A 24,572-nucleotide genomic window follows, 5' to 3' on the forward strand; every position below is an offset into this window, starting at 1 on the left:
GTCTTTCGAGGGTATAATGTCCTCAACGAATTCTGCGCCTGGCTCTTCCGCAAAGAACATAAGGGATACACCGCCATCGCACACAACATGAAGGGGTTCGATGGCCAATTCCTACTCAAGTAAGTTTTTTTTTTGAAAAAAAATAGCGTGTTACTGTCTTATTTTTATTATGCATGCATTTTGTAATTTTATAACACATGTGTTATTTTTTTCTTTACAGATATCTCCTAGAGCAAGGAATAAAGCCTTCTGTGGTGCCGTGTGGATCCAAAATAATGGCTTTGCGGCTGGATACTCTCAACATCCGGGTTATCGACAGCCTTAACTTTCTCCCGATGGCTCTGTCCAAACTGCCGAAAACATTCGGTTTGGAAGAATTGAAGAAGGGTTTTTTTCCTCATCTCTTCAACCGACCTGAAAACCAAGACTACAATGGACCCCTCCCTTCCATGAACTTCTTTAATCCGGAAGCTTTCACCGTCGAAACGAAGGCGAAATTCGACAAGTGGTACGATGGAAGAAAGAGCGGAAAATTCGTGTTTAAACACGAAATGTACGAATACTGCAAGTAAGTTGTTTTCTCCTCCATATTCATTGTTTTATTCGTTCCGATTATTTTTCCATTCTTTTAACATTTCTACACTATGATTAACATTTTTTAGGTCAGACGTCGATATTCTTCGTCGATGCTGCTTGCAGTTTCGAGATGAGTTCTTGGGATTAACCGGCGTCGACCCATTCCAGTACCTCACCATAGCCTCGGCCTGTATGGCGACCTACAGGTCGAAATACATCGACGATGGTGTCATTGGTATGGTGCCTGCCAACGGTTACGTCAACAATACCAATAGCAGTCGCCTAAGTATTGAATGGCTGTCATACCTAGGACTGAACATTCAACATTCCAGAAACGGGATGGGTGAAAAGAGAGTGCTTGGTCTCAGCGTGGACGGGTTTTGTGAGGAAACAAACACCGTGTTTTTATTTCACGGTAAGTAATATTAATTAATTTTATTACTTTGTTTGCTTTACTACATATGCTTCATTTTATTTATATATGCTTTGTTTCTTTTTTTCAGGATGTTATTGGCACGGGTGTCCACAGTGCTTCGAGAAAGACATGGTGAACCCCAGCACCCAGACCTACATGTGGGAGCTCCACAGGAAGACACAGGAGCAAGAACAAAAGATCCGTCAAGGCGGATACAATCTCGAAGTCATGTGGGAGCATGACTTTAACGCCCTGAAGAAAACGGATCAAGCTCTCAAATGCTTCCTGGTGGACTTCCACTATATTGATAGGCTTAACCCACGGGATTCATTCTATGGCGGAAGAACTAATGCCACCAAACTTTTCTATCAAGGCACTGCAAAATATATCGACTTCACGTCTTTGTACCCGTGGGTCAATAAATACTGCAAGTTAGTGCTTCAAAATCTATATAACTTAACAAATATGGCTTTTTTACTTTTTTTACAAGTTTTTTCTTATTTCAGATATCCGGTTGGACATCCCAAAGTCATCACCGAGAACTTTGGAGAGTTAGAAACGTATTTTGGCATCATTAAATGCAAAGTTCTGCCACCAAGAGCATTATATCTGCCCGTTCTCCCTTACAGGTATTATTATAATTTCTTATAAAGTGATCTTCACGTATTCACAATCTAACATATTTTTTTCATAAAGTTTTTTATTATTTTTATCATAAAATATTTCATTTTTTATAGATCCGGTGGAAAATTAACCTTTCCCCTGTGTCGTTCGTGTGTGGAAACACGCATCAAAGAATGCCAACACAACGACGAGGAAAGATGTATCACGGGTACTTGGGTTACTGAAGAGCTCAAGAAAGCCGTTGAAAAAGGATATGTGGTGAAAAAGATATACGAGGTATTTTTTTTTCTAACCCATAATTATTTTTGATGTTTTCTACGATTATTTTTGTTTTTAATTAGGATTGTTTTCTCTAGGTTTATCATTTCGCTGAATCTAGAGAGGGTCTATTCGCCCCCTACATCAACGCCTTCCTCAAAATCAAACAGGAATCCTCTGGATGGCCGACTAACTGCGTCACGAATAATGACAAAGACTCGTACGTGAAGCAGTATCAGCAAATTGAAGGCATAAAATTGGAGCCTGGAAATATCCAAGTCAATCCAGGTCGACGTCAAGTGGCGAAACTTTGTCTGAATAGGTAATTATCATTTTTAACGATTGAAAATTTTTGAAAACCATGTTTTTTTTTATGATGAAATAATCATTTCTTTTTTTTTCAGCTTCTGGGGTCGCTGGGGAATGCAAGAAAACAAGACGCAACTGTCGTACGTGACAAAAACAGCCGATTTTCACAAAATGATGAACGATCCTTCTATTGAGGTATTTTTTTTTTTTTAATAATATTTTTTAAGATATTTGATTTCATCAAACTAAAAAACAATTTATTTTTTTTCAGGTCAAGGATTTGTATCTCCCCAGTGATAACATAGCTGCAATAGAATGGCGACACAAGTCGGATTTCATACCACAGACCGACCGGACAAATGTCTTTTTGGCTGCCTTCACGACAACATGGGCCCGCTTAAAATTGTACTCCGAGATGGAGAAGCTAGGCGATGCCTTGCTCTATTTTGACACCGACTCGTAAGTTCGCAGAAAATTTTTGTTTAATTTAATTTTTCAATGTTTTATCACTTGACTTATTGGTTTTTTTAAATTTCAGAATCATCTATGCTAGCAATGGGACCAACGATCCACCACTGGGCGACTTCTTGGGCCAATTCACAGATGAGCTCGATGGTCATCACATTACGGAGTTTGTGTCAGGTATTTTTCTCATTCCCGTTATCAAACTTTACTTCATTCTTTAATTCCACAGATTGAGACGTTTCTCTTCAAGATTCTTATTTGTTTTTTAAAAATGCTTATTTTCAGGTGGAGCCAAGAATTATGCCTATAGGAGGTCAGATGGCAGGACATTCTGTAAAATTCGGGGCTTCACACTCAACTTCAAAAACTCGCTAGAGCTCAACTACGACACGATGAAGGCCCTGGTCCAGTCCATGGATTTTGCAACGAAGATCGCTATCGTCGATACTCACAAGATAGTGAGGGAGGCTAAGAGAAGGCGGATACTGACCAGACGAGAGGAGAAAAAATACGGTCTTGTATACGACAAGAGGGTTCTTCTGCCCGATTTCACGACGCTGCCTTATGGGTATTAATTTTTTTTTTTCACGTCAGAACATGCTTCTTACCGCAAAGTCTCTTATGTAAATACGCCTATTTCATGAATAAATTATTTATGTTATAGATTTTTTTCTCTCGTTCTTGTGTGTTTTTTGGTATTTAATGTTATGCAAACAGAATTAACTGTCATTTGCGATGGAGGAGCTACAGCTTAAACATCCTTTTGGATGTATAGTGTCTGGACCGACTTCTTCGGGAAAAACTCGGTTTGTTTCGAGACTCATAGCCGAAAAAATGATTGATCCATTTCCTACGGAAATTGTCTGGTTCTATGGTATTTATCAATCGTTTTATGAACAGATTTCAGGTGTCACATTCGTAGAAGGTTTACCTACAGATTACGAATCTTACATAGGTTCGCGAACGTTATTTGTTATCGATGACCTGATGTCGGAGCTAGGCAACGACAAGCGATTAACTAATTTGTTTATTCGCGGAAGCCATCACAGAAACCTTTCCGTGATATTCATCGTTCAAAATTTCTTTCATAAAGGCAGTCAGATGCGAGAAATATCTTTGAATGCGCATTATCTCGTATTGTTCAAAAATCCGCGAGATAGAAGCCAAGTTCAACATTTAGCTAGGCAGATGTATCCGGGTAGACAGACATTTTTTCAAGAGGTTTTTAACGATGCCTGTAAACCCGCTTATGGATACCTATTGATAGACTTGAAACCGAACACGGAAGAACAATTACGTCTGAGAACCGGTTTTTTCCAAAATGATACATATTACGCTTACCAACCCAGATAAATTCATTTCGTGTCAAGCAGTCGAAGAGGTCACATCATGGAAGGGGGTCTTGTCATAGACTTTGAAGGTTTCCAATGTACTTCGAGAGGATTTATAGTTAAAGAACTGGCCTACTTTTCGTTAGATGGCAGTAGTTACGGGACTTATACTTTTCAACCACCTTATGATTGGTTCGAACTGAGTGGTAAAGAAAGGGCGTCTGCTACGTGGGTGATGTCTAATCTACACCACATTTCATGGGAGAGCGGCAACATGCCTTATGAAAAATGTTCAGAAATTCTCTCATTGTTGTCGGATTCGTATTCTGAAATTTATTGCAAAGGACTTGAAAAATGCAAATTCATTGGGCAGATGACGGGGAAGATCTGCCACGATCTCATTGGCTATCCTACATCCCCCTCTTTACCAAATCCCAAAGTCCGCTGTTTCAAACACGGCTTTAATTTTCCCCATTGCGCACTGATCAAGGCCGTCAAATACGGTATGTATATACGAGAAAGAGGTTTCGACTGTCAGTGACGATCAAGATGTCGAGGTATGCACAACGAAATTTAGAGACTCTTAAAGAGCTCACCTGTTGTAGAGGCAAGAAGCGTACTGATCTGATAAAGAAAAGTAGCAACAGTGTCATACGGGGTCTATGTGAAGTGTGTCTTAACGTCTTAAAAGGCAACGTTCCCGTCACGAAATCTCAGAAAGCGAAACTCAGTCGTCATAAGAGGAGTCTGAGAAATTTGTCCAAGAAGAATCTCCCACTATATAAAAAACGGCGTATTTTAGTCCAGAGAGGTGACGGTTTTCTCAGTCTACTTTTACCATCCGCAATATCCGTTATCTCCTCCCTCATAAATGGAGCACGCTAAAAAATACGTCATCGTTCCGGCAGATAGACATTTGAACGCTATTGAACAACAGCTAAGCAAGTTAGATGGTGATATCAACATTGTCCTCAAGAGAAAAGGTCTGAAAGACGATGAAAAAGCGAAACAGTATTTGCAGGTATTGCAAAGGTACCTAGCGCTCACAGAAAATGCGAATACTGAAATTTTAGGGGAAAAGAAAGAAGATGATATAAGACCCGATTTCGAGAACATGATCATACGAAAAGCCGCTCCGAGTCACAAGAAAAGAGCTAGAGAACTGGTTGACACCATGAAAGTGAACAACAGACAGCTGTTTTGGAATGAGGACGGCGAACTTGTTCAAGATGGCGTTGTGGTCCCGGGAACCAATATCGTGGAACTCATAAGACATAATCTGAGAAAGAAGAAATTTGGAAAAGTACCTAGAGGAAACGAAGCATTTAAAAATTCCGTTGAACAAATAATGTCTCCTCAATGGTTATGCCTGTAACTTTTTTTAGAAGCAATAAAGAATGTGAAAATTTAAAAACCTGTGTTCTTTTTTCTAGTATATATTCTTACACGATATAATTATACTCTCATTTGCTAATGAACAGAGCTAAGAAACAGGTGTGTTTTAGCGATAACGTATCAATATTCGTAGTTGGAGGGGAGGATAGAAGAGGGTTTTGGGTCGAGGATGCGATAAGGTTTAGGAAGAGAATATCCGATTTTGAAAAAATATGGACAAATATACAAGTCCCTCCGAACCGGCCAGTTTTGGCGGAATCAACGCGTTTCACAGGCGTCTTAGAGAAACCGGAAAAAACGTAACTTTGAAAGATGTCAAAGAATTATTGCAGGGTAACGAAGCATATACATTGCACAAACCATCCAGAAAGAATTTTAAGAGAAATCGGGTGATAGTGGGTGGTATAAACGAACAATTTCAAGCCGATTTGGTAGACATGCAGGCCCTGAAGAAGGAAAACAAAGGTATCAAATACATACTTACCTGCATCGATGTTTTATCAAAGTTCGCTTGGGCCATACCGTTGAAAGATAAAACTGGAAAAGAAGTTACCGAAGCGTTCAGAAAAATTTTCAGAGGCCGCGTATGCAAGTATTTGCAGACTGATAAAGGTACAGAGTTCAAAAATAAAACTCTACAAACTTATCTAAAATCGATGAATGTCATGCATTTTTCAACAGAAAGCGAGAAAAAAGCCTCAGTTGTCGAGAGGTTCAACAGAACTCTTAAACAAAAAATTTTCAAATATTTCACACATAAAAATACGCACAAATACATAGACGTGTTAAGCGAACTAATGCATAGTTACAACAACACATGGCACCGCAGTATAAAGACTAAACCCGTTCTTGTTACCGAAGAGAATCAATCGGTCGTTTGGAATGAACTGTATAAGGATATCTTAAAACCCGTGAAGACAAAGTTCAAGTTTGACATCGGAGATACGGTCCGCATAAGTCGCGCAAAAATGGTTTTCGAGAAAGGATATGAACATAACTGGACTCGTGAAATTTTCACTATTAAAGAGAGACTCGAGCGCTTTCCTCCTGTGTACAGGATAGCCGACTCTGGTGGCGAGAATGTCCATGGTACTTTTTACGAATCTGAATTGCAGAAAGTGAAGCGGAGCGAGTATTACCAAGTAGAAAAAATTCTAAAGAGACGCAAGGTAAGAGGTAGAATGGAGTATTACGTAAAATTTAAAGGCTACGACAGCAAGTTCAACGTATGGGTGAGTCATCTCAAGCGCATATAAGTGACAGTGTTCACACAATTATCGGTCATTCAACAAGATGTCGTTCTATGTAACACTTCCCAGCGACAGTTCAGGGTCATACTATCCTGAAAATACTATATCTCATTTTGTCACAAGATTGCCATTTCCAATAAGTTTGACTGGCGAATGGGAGTGTGCGCTTTCGGAGATTGTTTATTCTCACACGTGGTACAACATAACCGAAAAAAATAATCTGTTCGGGTTCGATCTTGGTGATGATAAATTGCAGGGAAGAAACGTACCAGTCGGATATTACGAGACAGTTCCAGATCTCTTGAACGGCTTGAAGATACCAGCTTTAAGAAACAAAATATTGTTCAATTACAATGAAAACACCAGGAAAGTGAAAATAACACTAAAAGATGGGGCAAAACTTCTGTTAAAAACTGGCATTGCTGAGCTACTGGGATTCGAGCCAACGCTGATCGAAGAAACTACTGAAAGTCCTTACGTTGCTGACACAAACGTGTTTTTTCCAGTTTTGTACGTCTATTCAGATATCGTGCAGCCTCAGGTTGTGGGAGATGTGCAAGCTCCACTACTGAGAGTCGATCGCGTGAAAGGAAAAGATAACGAGGTTATAAGCTCTCATTATGATAGACCTCACTATCTCCCTATTGCTCGAAAAGAATTCCAGACTATAGAGATAGAAATTCGAGACAGTTCGGGAAATCACATACCTTTCAGTAGAGGAAAATCGATTCTGATTCTTCACTTCCGCATGAGACAACTCTTATAAAAACACCGGTCTTATCGACCTATTATCATTTACGAACTAGATACGAAAGATGAAGGTTCCCTATCATTGTTGCACTAAACAGTTTGAGGACTACTATGTCCAACAAGCCGGACAAGGCCTGCCGTATTATTCGGGCGTTGTAATGCAGAGAGGATATGGACTAGGTAGTATATTCGGAAGTCTTTTTAGAGTAGCCTTACCTTTTCTTAAAAAGAGTGCTAAAACTGTTGGTAGACAGATTTTGCGCTCTGGCGCTGATATAGTTGATGACGTAATGAAAGGTGAAAACGTTAAAAGAGCAGCGAAAAGACGAATGGGTGAAGCTGGAAAGATACTGACAGAAAAAGCAGTGGCCAAAACTCGGTCCATGTTTGGAGCGGGACATAAAAGGAAACGCAAGAAGGCGAAACGCATCATTTTAGCCAAACGACCCAGCGGGAACACACACGATATTTTCGATCCGTGATGGCTTTTCTCTTGAAGGATTCTCCTCAGCTGGCAAAATCTGAACTCAACCTTTTCACTCTACCCGGAACACAAACTACCATAGAAAGCGGAAAATGGGTCACCTATTACCCGCTTTCAAACGTCTCCGATGGAGGCCCTCTGGAATTTAACATTGGAGGAAGTGGTGACGAGTATCTGGATCTCTCTCAAACGTTAATTCACGTGAAAGCTAAGGTCGTGAAAGGTGATGGGTCTTTTCTAGATAAAGAGAGTAAAGTCGCACCCGTGAACCTTTTCTTGCAATCCATGTTTTGCCAGGTTGATGTTTCTCTGAATGACCGTCTGATATCATCTTCCAGTAACACGTACCCCTACCGAGCTATGATAGAAAAACTCTTGAACCACGGTAACGAAAGCAAAACCAGCCAACTGACAACTGAACTCTTTTATAAAGACACTGCCGGAAAAATGAGTGACGTGGACCCTACGTCAAAGGACCCCAATGAGGGTTTAATACAGCGAGCGGCGTTCATCGAAGAAAGTAAGACCGTCGACATGATTGGTTCGATTCACGGGGACATATTTTGTCAACAGCGACTCTTGCTGAATCTCGTTTCTCTAAGAATAAAGATGATTCGTAGCAAGTCAGAATTCTGTCTGCTTTCGCCAGACAAAAGTGCAAACTTCAGAGTTGTTCTCCGTGACGCATGTTTATACATAAGGCACGTCAAGGTCTCTCCTGGTGTGCTTGTAGGACATGCGAAAGCTCTAAGTCATACTTCAGCCAAGTATCCGATAGACAGAGTAGTGTGTAAAGTTTACTCGCTACATCAGGGAAGCATGTCGTGGGTTCAAGACAGTGTCGTCGTTGGACAACTACCCAAAAGGGTAGTAGTCGGAATAATAGACAACAACGCTTTTTCGGGATCGTATAGCAAATCGCCGTTCGAGTTTAAACATTACGACCTTAACTTCATAGCCACGTATACCGACGGACAGCCAGTTCCTTTCAAGCCTCTAGAGCCCCAATATGATCAAGGATTATATGTCAGAGCGTATCATAGTTTGTTTTTAGGGACTGAAAAAGCATGTCAAGACAGGGGTATAGATATCTCTAGAAGTGAGTTTCCATTGGGATACGCTATTTACGCCTTTGATCTGAGCGCCGATCTCTGCCAAGGCGATCATTTCAATCTGATCAGACACGGCAACCTACGACTGGAAACAAAGTTTAAAGCTCCGCTCGTCCAACCAGTTTCAGTCATTGTCTACTTGGAGTTCGACAACGTCATAGAAATAAATCAGACACGAAACATCCTCTACGATTTCAGCAGTTAAATATGTACTCATCTCAAATAAAAACAATTTTAGAACGCGAAACACCATACTTCATCGATGTGTTTCCATGTGACATGCTACCTGTGCATATTCAAACCTATCCGGCGTCTTTAGTTGTGAACGCGGATAAGCACACAGAACCTGGTTCGCACTGGATGGCAATCAACATTCCGGACAAGCACACCTTGGAATTTTTCGATTCATACGGACAGAAGCCAGAGACTTACGGAAAAGAAATTGCATCATTTACAAGAAGATATAAAAACATTTTATGGAACTCGACTCCTCTACAATCACCTACCTCCAATGTATGTGGACAATACGCTGTGTTCTTTGTTATACAGAGAAGTAGAAATGTAGCTTTAGAAAGTATTGTTAAGAAACTAAACAGAAAAGGAAATGATTTTGCTGTTTATCAATATGTAAAGAAAAATTTTGCTGTACGATTATTATTCAAGAAATAAAGTATTTAGTCTAAAAAAAAAATTGTCTAGCGTTGGTTATTTAAAAACAGTACACAAATGAAACACAACCAATTGAAAATAAGAAAACATTTATTAAATGAGATAAATAATGATTATACAATGAATAAAGATCGATAAAAGGCTAATAAAGGTTATACATGAGGGAATAGGGTGTTTGCATAAATCGTCGTTCAGCCTCCTTAATCAAATCTGAAATACGAATCGACTTGAAAAATTCTAGATCGATGTAGTCTGCGACACGTATGTCACCAGAAAATTCAATAATTTCATTTTGATCATTGTTTGATATGATAGCGTCCTTGAGTTTGGAAGCGAAATCGTCCAAGTTCATGTATATAAGTGCACGGTAAAAGTCTTTCGTTGAAGCACCGAGGGTGAATTCAAAATCATTCCAATCAACGTTTCCGAATAAAATACGAAAAACAAAATCACAGAACACATCTTTCACAAATTGGTGGAGAATAGAAATCTGGTCTTCTCCAAGTTCTAAACTTTGATGAGGGGGGTCATATACCGATAATAAATCGCCGTCATTATGCACTAGCAGGGTTATACTAGAAAGTACGTTATTTTCAGTAAAAATTAAATTGTTCCACTGATCTTCAGACAACACAAAACATGTGGAGACACCCTTGACTTTCTCTATGAAAACAGTCTTACCGCGAACGCGCACTTTTACGTGATCGTTAATTGAATTTTCGTACTCACCCTTGTCGTATGCTAGAGACCGGCGGATCACGTCATCGCTGTCACATAATTCCATAAAGTCCTCTTTCGTGAGAGTGATACCATCTTTCGTAGGGTAATATTTTTGTCCATATAGAGCGTATCTTCTCAAATGGCAATATACATCACTTCTAAAATTGCACACCTTTACGTACATCGCATTACCCACTTCATAATGATGCTGAGGCACATCGGATGGTGAAAAAGCACCGTCATCCTATAATAATAGATATAAAAAGGGGATATGAGTAAATCTCATCAAATGAAAAGCTCAGAAATAAAACATCATTATGAAATTGAAAAGTTTGAAAATTCGCTTACCTTCACATTTGTCTTTAACTTTTTCATCGGTGATGGTGAAACATCAGGACCGTTGCACATCTTACGGAACGTCAGGCTGACTCTTGCTTCCTTTACCTCGGGGGCGGCAGGAATCCCGTGTGCCCAGAATCGATTCGTTGGAGCTTTCATTGTTAGTAGGGAGTTGTCCTGAAGAGTGTACGCAACGGGGTCAAAACCTTTACGGGTGAACATCATCTTTCTTTCAGCTCCAAGTGATACCGTTGCTATCGGATAATCAGCCTCCAGGTCAGATTCATCGTCTCGATGATTCCCGATTCGACGAGTCCCGTCAGCATAGCGGTTGATGAGGACGAAATTGAATAGGCATCCCGTAGCTGTTTGTATAACGTCTCTCACCTCTTGGAGAACTGGCAACCAAGGCTTGGCTGTCAATCTGAGACCACTAAAAGAATACGTAAGTCCGCTATCGCCATAAGCGGCATGCTGTCGTGGTATTGGGTGCTCTTTCCCACAGACGACGACTTTGGAAAGTTCTGGTGGCAAATACTCGACTTCTTTTTCTAATGTATCTAAGATTTTTTTCGGAGATTTCAGAATTTGAGCCTTGTAGTCCACGTTCAGATCCATCTTATCAACTACAGAACACGAGCAGAAATGATGAGAAGCACAGACTACGAACAAGGTTTCAAAGAAACGGGGTCGCACTGAGTGGAATCAAGGAACCCTCGCAATTGGACGAGTAAGGCCCCGCCCCTTTTAGTTTTACTTTGGATTTGAACTGCAATGAGCGTATAGTAATTATCGGGAAGAACCCCGTGAGAACGGAAATTAGTTGATAACCGCAGACAACATCCCTTGGTCAATATAACGTCTCGACAGTGACATAAACAGGGTCGACAGGTAATCTGGTTCAAAATCCGGCTAAAAAAGGAAGTCGGTCAAAAACGCGCGAAAACATTTCCGGTGGCGCCATCTAGTATCGGCATCAACGTGGGTCACGTGATCGACCATCTTGAGAAAATTTTTTGAAACTCATTTAAAAAAAAAAAAGGTTCATGGAATATAATTGAAAAACAGTAGATACGGTTCACAATATTCGCCCTTTTCACCAATTACTCCGTGGACAATCGTCGATCATAGGCACATCAAAATTAGGAGCGACGTTTTTTAATACACTTCCTTAAACGTTCTACGTTTTATTATTTTTATATACTTATTTCATAAGGCATTTGTCTAGTAAGTCTGTTTGGTTCAGTGGTTAACACACTAGCCTGGAGAACGATATACTTTATCGGTTGTCATGGGTTCGAATCCCGATAAGACACTAAAATAGTTTTTTTCCAAATAAATAAGACCAACCGCCATTTTGAAAATAAATACGGTCGACAGGTAGTCTGGTTCGAGAGGTGCGAAATCCGGCTAAAAAAGGAAGTCGGTCAAAAACGCGCGAAAAATAGAAAACATTTCCGGTGGCGTCATCTAGCGGCGGAAATCGGCGTAAATCTCAGTAAAGCGCTGCGTAGACTACTAGTGTAGCTGCTTTTACAACAAAGCGAAAGTTCAAGCTTCCGAAACTGGAACTAAAAAAGTTTTCTGGGGATGCCAGAGAATATCTTGGATTCTGGAGCCAGTTTGAAAAAATTCACGAAGATCCAGATATCGCTACGGAAGACAAGTTTCACTATCTCTCGCAGTGTATGGTTCCGAATTCTCGAGCTTCGCAGGTCATCAACAGTTTTCCAATGACAGCGGAGAACTACGAAAAGGCTATTACGCAAATGAAGAATCGCTTCGGTCGTGAGGATACACTAATCCAAGTTTATGTGCGCGATCTTCTTCATCTTGTCTTGAGCAACAACAGTGGTTCCAGGAAGGAGTTCAAGCTCGCAAATCTATACGACAGCCTGGAGACAAAATTACGATCATTAGAGACTCTAGGTGTCACTGAGGATAAATTTGCAAGTATTCTTTTTCCACTAGTTGAATCATGCCTTCCTGTGGATATCTTGAGAGTTTGGGAAAGAGAGCGAGGAAAGATAGAAGGTAAGAGTGACTTGGATTCTATCTTAGAATTTTTGAGAAACGAAGTGATATCGGAAGAGCGAGTTGCTTTGGCTTATGCCGGACTTGGCTTTGAAAAAACCAAGAGACCAAACAAGCTCGTCGCTGAAGAGCTTTGTATTGCCACAGCTAATGATTTAATGGTCCATCATAAGATTGATAAACAACGCATGCTTAAAAAGACTGACGAATCTTGTATATTTTGTGGTAAATTTCATTCGTCAGATAAGTGTTTTAAGACAAGCTCACTATCATACGATGAAAAGCGAAATTTGATTATGAAAAGGGGAGCTTGTTTTGCATGCCTTAAGAGAAATCATATCTCGCGAAACTGTAGAGCCAAAGTCAGATGTTCTAATTGCAATAGAAGACATTTGTCAGTAATGTGTCAAGGAGACTTTCCCACTGAGGTTAAAAATGTAGAATTAGAAAGTACTAAATTAGAGAAGGGAGATAACGTACTGACAAATCAAGCAACCGATTCTGATGTTTTATTGCAGACTCTGATAGTTAGAGTAAAGCATGGTGATCGAGAGAAATCTATTAGAGCCATCATTGATACCGGGTCCGAGAGAACATATTTGAAAAAAGATGTCATTGATTTTTTGAAACTTGACAGTTGTGACGAGATTAAATTGGTCCATAAACTGTTTGGTGGTGTTGAGACAAAAGAAAAATTACACCATAAATACAAAGTTCATGTTAAGAGTCTTAACAACCAATGGAGTTGCAATATGTTCTGTTTAGATCAGACAAAAATATGTTCCGATATCAGGAGTATATCAAACGGTCCATGGATCAGTGAATTGACCAAATGTGGTATTCATATCACTGACGTGGAAAATCTATCATATCGCGTTGAACCCGATATCAAATTGCTTATAGGTGCAGATATAGCTGGTAAATTGCTAACGGGAAATATTAAATCATTGAAAAGTGGTCCAGTTGCTGTACAAACCCATCTGGGATGGACTCTAATGGGAAAAATGCCCAGAGTAATTGAGAAAAACACTCCAAATCATGCTTTGTTAACAACATCGTTATTTCTCAATGCTTCCTGTACAGAATTATGGAGATTGGACACTTTAGGCATCACTGATCCCGTTGAGTCACAAACAACATCTGAAATCCATGAGCAGACAATACAATATTTCAAAAATACCTTAAATGTTGATTGTGATGGAAGGTATGAAGTTGCATTGCCGTGGATATTGGATAATTCGCATTTACCCACAAACAAAGGCTTGGCAGAGAAACGACTTTCAACTACTTATAAGAAACTAATTGTTTCGAATAAAACTGATATCTATCAGGAAGTTTTTGATTCGTGGTTGAAAGAGCAAATTATCGAAAGGGTGACTGACGAAAAACAAATGCAGGTTCATTTTCTCCCGCATAGACCAGTATTCAAGGAATCGAGTGAGACTACAAAAGTGAGACCTGTTTTTGACGCATCAGCTCACGTTACTGGGTCTCCTTCACTGAACGACTGCTTATGTAAGGGTCCAAATTTAATCGAGATAATTCCAACGTTATTGAATCGCTTCCGGAAATTTCCTATTGCAGTAACCTCTGACATTGAAAAAGCTTTTCTACAGATTAGTGTTAGAGAAAAAGATAGAGATTATTTGCGATTTTTGTGGAAAAGGGATAAAGATCAGATAGTTGTGTACAGGCATAAGCGTGTAGTGTTCGGAGTCAATTGCAGTCCTTTCTTATTAGCTGCTACACTGAATCATCATCTTGACAAGGCTCCTGATGGCCTATCCACTACAGCTAGAACTCTGAAAGAATCTTTTTACGTAGACAACTGTGTGTGCAGCCTGAACTCAGTTGATGATGCGAATAAGTTTATAATAGAATCGCAACTACTTCTTTCATCCGCAAAATTCAATCTAAGAGACTGGAGGTCCAATCATTCTCTTGGTATTATCACTACATCACATAGTACGGATCCCGTTCCAGTTCTTGGCCTAAACTGGGATTCAGAGAATGACCTACTTTCCTGCAGAGTCGAGCTACCGGAAGAAGAGAAAATTGTAGCTACGAAACGAGTTTTGCTTTCATTGGCAAATAGAGTATTCGATCCCATTGGATTTACTTCACCGGTCACTTTGCTTCCTAAGTTAATTTTACAAGAGTGCTGGAAACTAGAGTTGAAGTGGGATGAAAATTTACCCGACCATTTGGCCAAACAATTTTGGAAATGGGTAAAAGGCATACGATTGATTCCTACTATTAGTATACCGAGATGGGTGAATCTAGGTCGATTTACTGATAAGAAAGTCAGTATTCACATATTTTGTGACGCAAGCAAATATGCTTATTCTACTTGCATTTTTTTGAGAATCGAAACAACGGACTGTGTTTCAGTGAATTTCGTTCAATCACGTACCAGAGTTGCTCCGTTGAAGAGCATAACAATTCCTCGCTTAGAACTTTTAGCATGTTGTATTGGGGCGAGATTAGGCAGCACCGTTATTTCTGACATGGACACACCGGAACTGAAGGTTTACTATTGGAGTGACTCGACAACTGCTTTAAGTTGGATCCAAAGAGATGTACACTGGGGTGTATTCGTTTATAATCGTGTACTTGAAATAAGAAAGTTAACTCATATAAACGAATGGAGGCATATCGCTGGAAAACAAAATCCTGCTGACCTTCCCTCAAGAGGTTGTTCGGTTGAACATCTATTAAATCTAAGATGGTGGGAGGGACCAGCATGGTTGAGTGAGCCCGAGTCTACTTGGCAACGGGTTGTCGAATTGCCAGATGAAGAAGTTGTCAATTCTGAAAAGCGAAAAGGTGTATTGATTGCACATAATGAAAGTTCGAAACCAGATAACTGGTATTACAGGTATTTTTCATCGTACTTGAAAATAGTACGAATGCTGGCTTGGATCCTAAGGTTCATCAATAATTTGAAAAAATTGGATGTTTCGAAAGAGTTGGACATCAACTGTTTTGAAATACAGCGCGCAGAAAGAATGCTTGTTATACTGATTCAGAAGGAAGCATTCAAGGGTTTCGATGATGAAAAAATACGAGTATTGAGGCCAGTCGTTGATGAATTTGGTATAATCAGAATAAAAACGCCAGTTATGTACAGAAAAGACACCAAAAACTTGAGATATCCAGTCCTTCTGCCTTCGGATCATCCAGTTGTACATACCCTGATTTCGTGGAAACGTAAGGAACTTCTACATGCCGGAGTTTCTCTCTTGATGAGCAGTTTACGTGAAGAATATTGGATCATAAAAGCAAGGAAAACGGTTCGGTTTGTTGTTCAACGTTGTGTGACATGTAAGAGGTTCAATGCACGTAAAGTAGAGTCTGTTCCTATAGCCTTGCCGGAAAACAGAGTGCAAGACGCAGCAGTATTTCAGATAGTGGGAGTTGATCTGGCCGGTCCATTGTATCTGAAAGAGGGCCAGAAATCATGGATCGTGTTATATACATGTGCGGTGTACCGAGCTGTACACTTAGAGCTTGTGACATCACTATCAACTGAAGCCTTTCTCCAAAGCTTGCGACGTTTCATTGCTAGGAGGGGAAGACCATCCACAATCTATTCGGACAATGGAACAAATTTCGTTGGAGCGAATAAGGCATTCTCAAGCATTAACTGGGATGAGATCTCTGCTGCAGTGGCTATTCAAAGGATTAGTTGGAAATTTAATCCTCCTACTGCTGCTTGGTGGGGAGGATGGTGGGAGCGGTTGATCCAAATGGTAAAACGCATCCTAAGAAGAGTATTAGGACGAGCATCTCTATCCTACGAAGAGCTGATCACAGCACTCTGTGATTGTGAGTCTGTTGTCAATGACAGACCTCTTACGTATGTGACAGAAGATGTTGAAGATCTGGCACCGTTGACACCATCGATGTTCCTGATGGAGATACGATCATCAAGCGTTGCGGACCTGGATGCTGTGAATACCAAAGAGTTGAATAAAAGAGCCTTATACCGACAGAAGTTGCGAGATTTGCTAAGACAAAGATTTCGTTCAGAATATCTGGGACAGTTGCGTCAACAAACGTTCCGTAGAGGAAAAGTCAAGTCTCTCTCTGTTGGTGATGTTGTTCTCGTAGAAAGTGACAGAAAACGTTCATACTGGTCCTTGGCTATTGTGATAGATCTGATTCCAGGGAAAGATGGTCACACTAGACTTGTTCGAGTGAAAACGGACACTGGTGAACTTTTGAGACCGATTCAGAGGCTTTACCATATGGAGATCGAACATAAACTGGAAGAACAATCGCCCCCGGATCCAGTTTTGCGAACAAAAAGCGGAAGAAAAGTGACTGTTCCTGAACGTTTGAGTTATAGTTAAATTTTATTGCGTACTTTGTGATGATTTTTTTTTTAATGATTTCGATATTTTAATATGCTATTCGGAATTTTTTACATTTTTTTGAGAGTTCATGTCATTATGCTTCGAGAAAACTCTTTATCATTTATTTTGGTAAGTATTGTGATATATCTGAATATTTTTGTGAAAATTTTATGCAATTAGTATAATGTTTATTTTGATCTGAGAATATTGAGTTTGATTGGCATAAACTCAAGGTGGGAGGATGTCGCGAATCAGTGTATGAGTGTATGTGCGTGGGAGAGAGAAGATGTTTTTCTCATATATTTTGTGGTGTCAGATTTGACCCAGACGATTGTGACGTCATTAACGAAACCCCTCTCCCTCTGTGTTTTGTTTTTGCTTTTCTCTCTCTCTGTCTGTAGTGTACAAGATATAGTTGAAACGATGCTTTCGGCTCGAATGGAAGCAGTCTTTTTTCGAATGTGCTAGAGAATTTGTACAGTATGTATCATGTGTATTAAATAATATTTTAATCAAGTTCATCCTTCGTGTCAAAAGACAACTGCGTTTGTTTCTCGGGTAGAGATGCACAGTTGAAAGAAATTTCGAATGAACCCTTCATAACAAATATGAAAATCTGGAATTCCTTTGTAACGAAATTTCGTTATTACGAAGTGATTTCACCCGTCTCTCTTGAAGTTCATTATAATGCGGTTTGACTGTGTTCCCCCTCCCTAAAAAAAACACATTTGTACACTAACGTAATTGAACTTCGGCAATTTGATCTGAAAACAGTTCTTTATACTTTTACAAATTTAGGAAGGAAACAAAAGGAAGAAAGGGTGGGGAGAAAAAAAGAAAAATATGGCCAAAGGGGGCTCGGTTGTGCGTAAATGCCTCGAAATTCCACTAGGGGATTCGAGCCTCACTCTCTGTTTTATGACAAAATTTCACATTTATGAGACGTTTGACTACGGTCACGATTAATCTCTATGTATAGCTTTCAATATTAAAATATTTCATTTATACGAAGCACAATTTTAATTATTTGACATTTTCATTTTGACTCGAACTCCAAATCTTTGGCATTTAAACATCATTTCCAACTATCAAATTCACGCAGTTTTTGCAGATTGTGTAAACGTGTCGCGGAATTGGTTTTGCATGCGTATTATAAATACTAAAAACCATAAATTTTAGGTTGACAGACACAAGGAGACGCATTGAGAGGGTTATGGACATTTCAAAGTGAAGACACGTGACAATTTATTGCACTTTTCTGAGATATCAGCAGACGCAGTGAGTCTCAAATAAACGGATTTAAATGCAGTCTCATACGCCATTTTAGAATTTTTTTCTAATGTCCACAATATTGTTCTTGCGGGATAGGAAAATTGCATTGAAATTATTTGGGATGCTGCAGGCCAGTAGTAGGGCAGTTAATAGGAAGCAGCATTACAGTATCGATTAAAAAAACTTTAAAGGTTTGGTGTCAATCCTAGAGGTGAAGTCCCAATACACTATCTGCTTGGATTGAATATAGAAACCAATCAGCAAACCAAATGACGTTAAGACCGTCTTAAATATGTTTAAAATTACATTTTCCTGTTAAATTGAAAGGAACGGCATATGAACCCTTGCGATTGAAACAACAGTAATTTTATGCAACTACAGTTTCTTAAGATATACAGCTATGTAGTTTTAGAAAATTAAATTTCGTGGTTATTTTTCCTTACGTATATCATTTGTGTGGTCTCTTGGAGTTCGTTATAACTGTATTCGACTTTATTTCTTTTCAGCGGTGGCAATGCATTGGCAACCCCTCCCCTCAAAATTCATAAAAAAAAATACCCCCCAGAGTAATCATTCTTTATTCTATTTTCTGATCTCCATCAGACTTTTAAGCGCCGGCTGAAGATAGCTTTGTGCTAAACTAGATGGCTTTCCGTCTGTAGTTTTTTTATCACTTGCTCGACATGATACTCGAAATTTAAGCGAGTGCCTATGTATACTCCTAAGTACTTTATCACTATGCTTGGGTCAATCGCTTGATGTTCAATAAACAAGTAAGAATTTTATGGAATCTCTTTATTTGTCAGCCACATAAAAACACATTTTGAAACATTTAATTTGGCCCTATTTACTAAATTCCAGTATTCCACTTCTTCCATCAGCTCCTGGAGCTTGCTAAGAGCCTTAGAAGCCATCCTATATGTGCATATCATGAGGACATCGTCAGCATATAAAGATAAAATTCCCTTAGGTACCTGTGGATAATCATCAACAAAAATATTGTGTAATATAGGTCCTAAGTTTAATCCTTGATTGATTCCCGCCTTAACGCACTTTTTGCAAGAACATGCTTCTCCTATTTTGACCTGAAGTGTTCTGAAAAGTAAGTATGATCGCAAAAAATGTTATGATTATCGAGGGATAACCTCTGTTGATCATCTTCAGTAGGAGCTTCCCGTGCCAAATGCAATCGAATGCCTTGTTATAATCTAAAAAAGCTCCTACTGCATAGACTTTAGCTTCTTGAAGACATTCCACAACCATCACGAGTTGATTTGTTGTGCTGTGACCTATTTTAAAACCAAATTGATCGGCTCTGGCTAGGATTGTGATCTTCTATAAATTTAATCAATCTTGCTGAAAATACCGTTTCGAATGATTTAGACAGATGTGGAAGAAGAGCGATGGGTCTGTGCGAATTGCAGTACTATTTTGGTTTTCCTTACTTCGGTATAACTTTTATAATTGCATTTTTCCAGTAATCTGGAAAGTAAGCTTTATCAAAGAAGTCCATTGAAAAAGTTAACGATTGAGATGATCATGTTTGGGTTAAGCATTTTTATTGCCTTTGAAGTTAAGCCGTAAAATCCTGCTGCTTTCTTTGGTTTAATTTTTTTGATTATTTCTTCCAGCTCCTTGACGTTTGTGTGATATAAGATACTGGAATCATGTGCTGGAATATTCTTGAAATATCTCTGCACTTCCCCATTCACGAGCCCTTGTGGTGTATTGTTATTTGGAGAAAATTGGTTTTCGATAGTTCTTGCAAATTCGTCTGCTTTTGCTTGGTCTTCATATAATAGTTCATGCTGACTATTATAAATTGGTAGTAAAATTTGCGGGTTTGCTTTCATTCTTTTATACACGTCAAAAAGGGACCCATCCCCCGCTTTGGATTCTTGAAGCCAATCTCTCCATCTGTCATTGAGATATTTTCTAATAGTCTGTCTGACTTCAGCCGTTTTTCTGTTATAAATTGTTTTGAAAGGCGGGAATCTCGTTTGCTGAAATTTTTCCTCCATTTGTTTTTTTCCCTTATAATCTCTTTTATTTCCTCTGGCAGTTTTAAACGTTGCATATTCTTTTCTCTTTCCGTTGTTGCCTCGTCTATGGCTCTTTGCATTTGTTTCGTTAATTCTTTTGTGGCCTCGTCTGCTTGCTGAATATCGTTGAAATTATATTGAAGAATTTCAAGCTCTTGAAGATTACGTTGGTATTTCTGCCAGTTGATACTTTTAATTTTCATTCTATATGAGTTGATTCTAAGGTCAACATTCAATTTCACTGGATGGTGGTCGGAATTTAGTTTGTAAAACACCTCTGAAGTAATCTGATGATAAAATTTTCTGGTGATTGCAAAGTCCAGAACATCTGGTCTGTGATTTATCACCTTTGGATAATGCTTATGTAAGCCTGAACCAATAACGCTGATTGCATATTTATCACAGCAGTCTTTGAAGACTCTACCTTATCTAGTGTTTATTCTGGAACCCCAGAATTTATTAGATTGAAGTCTCCCATCACAATACACGGGTTTTTTGCGTGAAAGATTTTTTTGATCAAATCATAGTCCATTTCGTTATCCGGTGGTCTAACTAAACATTTAACTAAATCTGCACAAACCATATGGCTTCATGCAACAGCAATATAATGATAAATACTTATAGATACACATTATCTTATAATCAAGTTACATAGATACATAATCTAGTTCAGTCACGTAATCTATCTAAAAACCAGGTTATATTTATTACAATGCAAAAATATTCAAATAAGAGTTAAAAAAATTAATTTCAATAAAAGGTAATAAGTAAATCAAAATTTAAGGATTTGTGAATTAAGAATTTCAGCACGATTCTCTGTAATTGTCTATTATTTCTAGCCATAGACATATGAACATAGAATGAAAAACAAAAACCTGGTATTTTCTGTGCAGAAAAAAATAAAAAATCCAGCAGACAAGTGGTTAAGGAATAGATTCAACATTAACTCTGTGCCGAATGGATAACACATGGGTTGATAATCTTTAAGTGTTTTTTGTATTGTATTAGACTCGGATTAATTATACTTACAAACAGCACCGCAACTAGATGCCTGGTCACAAGCGGTAAGCATGCATTTTGGCACCCCGTCTGATCCGGCTCACCAGACCCGCCTACTTCGCCCAAATTGAGCCCTGACTGTAAGTAATATGGAAAAGAAATACGGGTAACACAGTAATATGATTAAATATAGTTATATGCATATGCAGATATCACATAATACAACAGTTTTGATTTGTCTAAAATTCACAAGAGAATAATGCTAGTGAAAATTTCTTATCGAATCTATAAAACGCATCAACGTTAGATATATCGACACATATTTTTCGTTTAATTTGTATTATTCACCGATCGTCATCGCTAGAATTATCAAACTGTATACGAGACATTCAATATTTTTTCCCTTTCCGTCTTTTGTGAGAAAATGTATCAACACAATGACACTAGATGGCAGTAAAATCAACATCAATAATAATATGTGCGCGCTACCTATGTACTGTTATTATGCTACAAGAATGTTCACTTGAATTTTATTCATAAAATTTTAAATTGGAAAATTAGTCAAAATTTTTTTTATTACCGAATAAAACAAAATAAACTAATTAGAAGTGCGAAAAATCAGTTTGTTTCGTAAATTTCAACATTTGAACAAATTTATATATTATATATAAATTATTTTGCATATTCAGTGTAGATCACTTTCACTCGTTATGGTAAAGTATAGTGGACGAACGGGCGCGTTCCCTCGTGCTTGTTCTTGACAGAATTTAAAAGAAATTTCACCCCTTAAGTTGTAGTGACGAGTTATCTTGTCTCCCTTAACGCCTCTTATAATACCATCACTCCTAGGGTTTGAACCTGCTGAATATCTGAAGAAAGCCTAATTAATTAAGAACGATATGGCATTTGGAAGGAGGGTTTAATGGTTTCTAATTGCCGCTTAAAGGGTTAATCTTGAATCTGTTGACGGAGGTAAAGGGTACATGTATTTTTAAAACAAGAAAGTGGACAACTCTGAGGTGTCAAAATGGAGCTACGTCCTTCTTGCTGCAAGTCCTTCAATAACAATCGGCTCCACTTAATCCGCGCAACGGATAAAATGATAACCAACTCAAAATGATAAACATCATCTGGAACCGAAACTTCTCCTCTACAAAGACGATGTTAAAGTTGCTCTTTAGAGTGACAATTTCTAATACTTTTCCTCACTTAAATCGAATATTGGAATTCACACGACAACTGCAAATACATATCTTCATCATTCATTAAAAATACATATTTTAATGAATGATGGATGATGAATTGTAAAACTGATAAATTAGTACTATGTGTTTGTTCAAGGCCTTAACAAGTTAGTGTAGACGGCAGAGCTTGACAATAATTCGAGACAATATTCTCATCTTTATACTATGCACAGCTATGCAAAATACGTACGGACGACCAGGGATGGTCGTCACACTTCTTACATTGCAGTTAATAGAGTGGAAAAATAAGAAAAAATAAAACTGTCGTAAATTTTATGATGCATTATTATATAGTTGGGAGTAAATAATGGCTTAGACATTTTCTTGATTCGACGTAAAATTGGTAACGAGTGTTGAAAACAAAATTGTCTCCGTAAGTAATATTGAAATATAATACGTCATCGTTAAATTTGATTGTCAGTATCTTGGGGCAATAAAAATCTTTCAATTACCAGTTTTTCAATATTTATTTAAATAATAAATTGTATAATTATTGTATAAATTCGCCCAAATCACTATTCATTCCATCTTTAATAAGACACTAACAAAATTTCGATTCTGAATCCATTAAGCATGAAGATCGCACGTATCTACTTGGTATCTATCATTTCGATTCATTATGCTCAACTCAAAGATTTTTTTAATAGACCACCTATTATATATATGGGAGCGGGTCCAGTCAAGTCACAATGGAGGCAGTTTGTTTATTTTCGTGCTCCGTTAAAAATTTTGTTTTAAAACGTGAATATTAGGTTATGGCAGGCAGTAAATGCGTAACTATTGTTTATTTAGTGTAGGAGTGGGGGTTCACATATGTGGAGTTGTGTGGTGGTGTGATGTAGGAAAAAATTTGGATATTGTTAATGTCACACGTGCTATATCGGTGCAGTCGCGATCAACTGGCGACGGTTTCCATCTTCCGCTATCAATGACTGGAAATTTTCAGTGACAATCGGTGTAAATTTTTCATTTGATTTGTCGGTATGAAGATCATTCAAACATTCCAAGTAGTTCGAAGTGAATGGTATGATTACAAACTCCGGATATAAACTTCAGTGGTTTTCAAGCGGTGAAGGTGAACTACATTTAAGGACAGTCTGGACATGATAGGGGTGAGTGATTTTTGAAACTTGATAGCAGAGATCATTAACCAGAACATTTGCTATAATTCAACCTGTTAATCGTTGCCATAACTCTTATAAGTGGTGAGATATGATTTTGTAAAAAGAATCTAATGTTGTGTGTATGACTCGCCATTTTTGAACCAGGTGACAAGTTTTATTATACATGTAAATGATTTTTGGACTTTCCACTGCATTTTGTCATGTTTGGTGTTTGAAGTCCTGAATTGTTTCTTTAACTGATTTTCTTTTGCCATGGTAAAAGTTTTTTGACGAACATTATACTATAATATTTTGTGAACGAATTTCATTTGGTGACCATTTAATCGGGTCACACATGTTTCTCATGCATTGGTGTTCATAATTCGTAGTGGTGTTAATAGTTTTGTGCTGAATTTTCATTTCTGAACATTTTGAACATTTTACTATAATTTTTTGTGAACGATTTTCATTTGGCGACCATTCAGTCGGGTCGCATACATGTTTCTCATGTGTGGTTATTCGTTATAATTGGTAATGGTGTTAATAGTTTTGGACTGAATTTTCATTTTTGAACATTTTACTATAATTTTTGTGAACGGATTGATTTTGTGACCATTCAGTCAGGTCACGCATACGTGTCTCATGTGTTAATATTCTTCATAATTGGTATTATAAGTTTATTATTATGTTTTTTATATTTATATGTTTCTCATGGTGTTAATAGTTTTGTACTGAATTTACATTTTTGAACATTTTACTTTAATTTTTGTGAACGGGTTTGATTTGGTGACCATTCAGTCAGGTCACGCATACGTTTCTCATG

General features: G+C 38.3%; 4 protein-coding genes across 4 annotated transcripts; 3 read left to right on the forward strand and 1 right to left on the reverse strand.

Annotated features, from left to right (window-relative positions):
- The first annotated feature begins 206 nt into the window (after positions 1–206).
- Positions 207–3,222, forward strand: LOC149068374 (uncharacterized). Its single transcript, XM_089251933.1, has 10 exons — positions 207–568; positions 663–991; positions 1,080–1,422; positions 1,498–1,620; positions 1,729–1,873; positions 1,972–2,195; positions 2,278–2,377; positions 2,454–2,641; positions 2,721–2,824; positions 2,933–3,222. The coding sequence occupies exons 1-10, from the start codon at positions 276–278 to the stop codon at positions 3,220–3,222; spliced, it is 2,139 nt and encodes a 712-aa protein (XP_089108059.1). The 5' UTR covers positions 207–275.
- Positions 3,223–7,854: 4,632 nt separating this feature from the next.
- Positions 7,855–9,174, forward strand: LOC149068375 (uncharacterized protein F54H12.2-like). The gene has a single exon (XM_089251934.1). It carries the CDS (start codon positions 7,855–7,857, stop codon positions 9,172–9,174), a length of 1,320 nt encoding a protein of 439 aa, XP_089108060.1.
- Positions 9,175–9,780: 606 nt separating this feature from the next.
- LOC149068376 (uncharacterized) lies at positions 9,781–12,151 on the reverse strand. Its single transcript, XM_089251936.1, has 2 exons — positions 10,707–12,151; positions 9,781–10,602 (listed from the first exon to the last, which is right to left on the reverse strand). Exons 1-2 carry the CDS (start codon positions 11,313–11,315, stop codon positions 9,781–9,783), a joined length of 1,431 nt encoding a protein of 476 aa, XP_089108062.1. The 5' UTR covers positions 11,316–12,151.
- Positions 12,152–12,385: 234 nt separating this feature from the next.
- Positions 12,386–17,086, forward strand: LOC149068377 (uncharacterized). Its single transcript, XM_089251937.1, has one exon. The coding sequence runs from the start codon at positions 12,386–12,388 to the stop codon at positions 17,084–17,086; it is 4,701 nt and encodes a 1,566-aa protein (XP_089108063.1).
- Positions 17,087–24,572: the final 7,486 nt, after the last annotated feature.

The sequence above is a fragment of the Pholcus phalangioides genome, unplaced genomic scaffold (genome assembly GCF_987345545.1).
Source record: "Pholcus phalangioides strain wild (caught in Gottingen) unplaced genomic scaffold, Ppha-v1.0 ptg000027l_1, whole genome shotgun sequence".
Classification (NCBI taxonomy): domain Eukaryota; kingdom Metazoa; phylum Arthropoda; class Arachnida; order Araneae; family Pholcidae; genus Pholcus; species Pholcus phalangioides.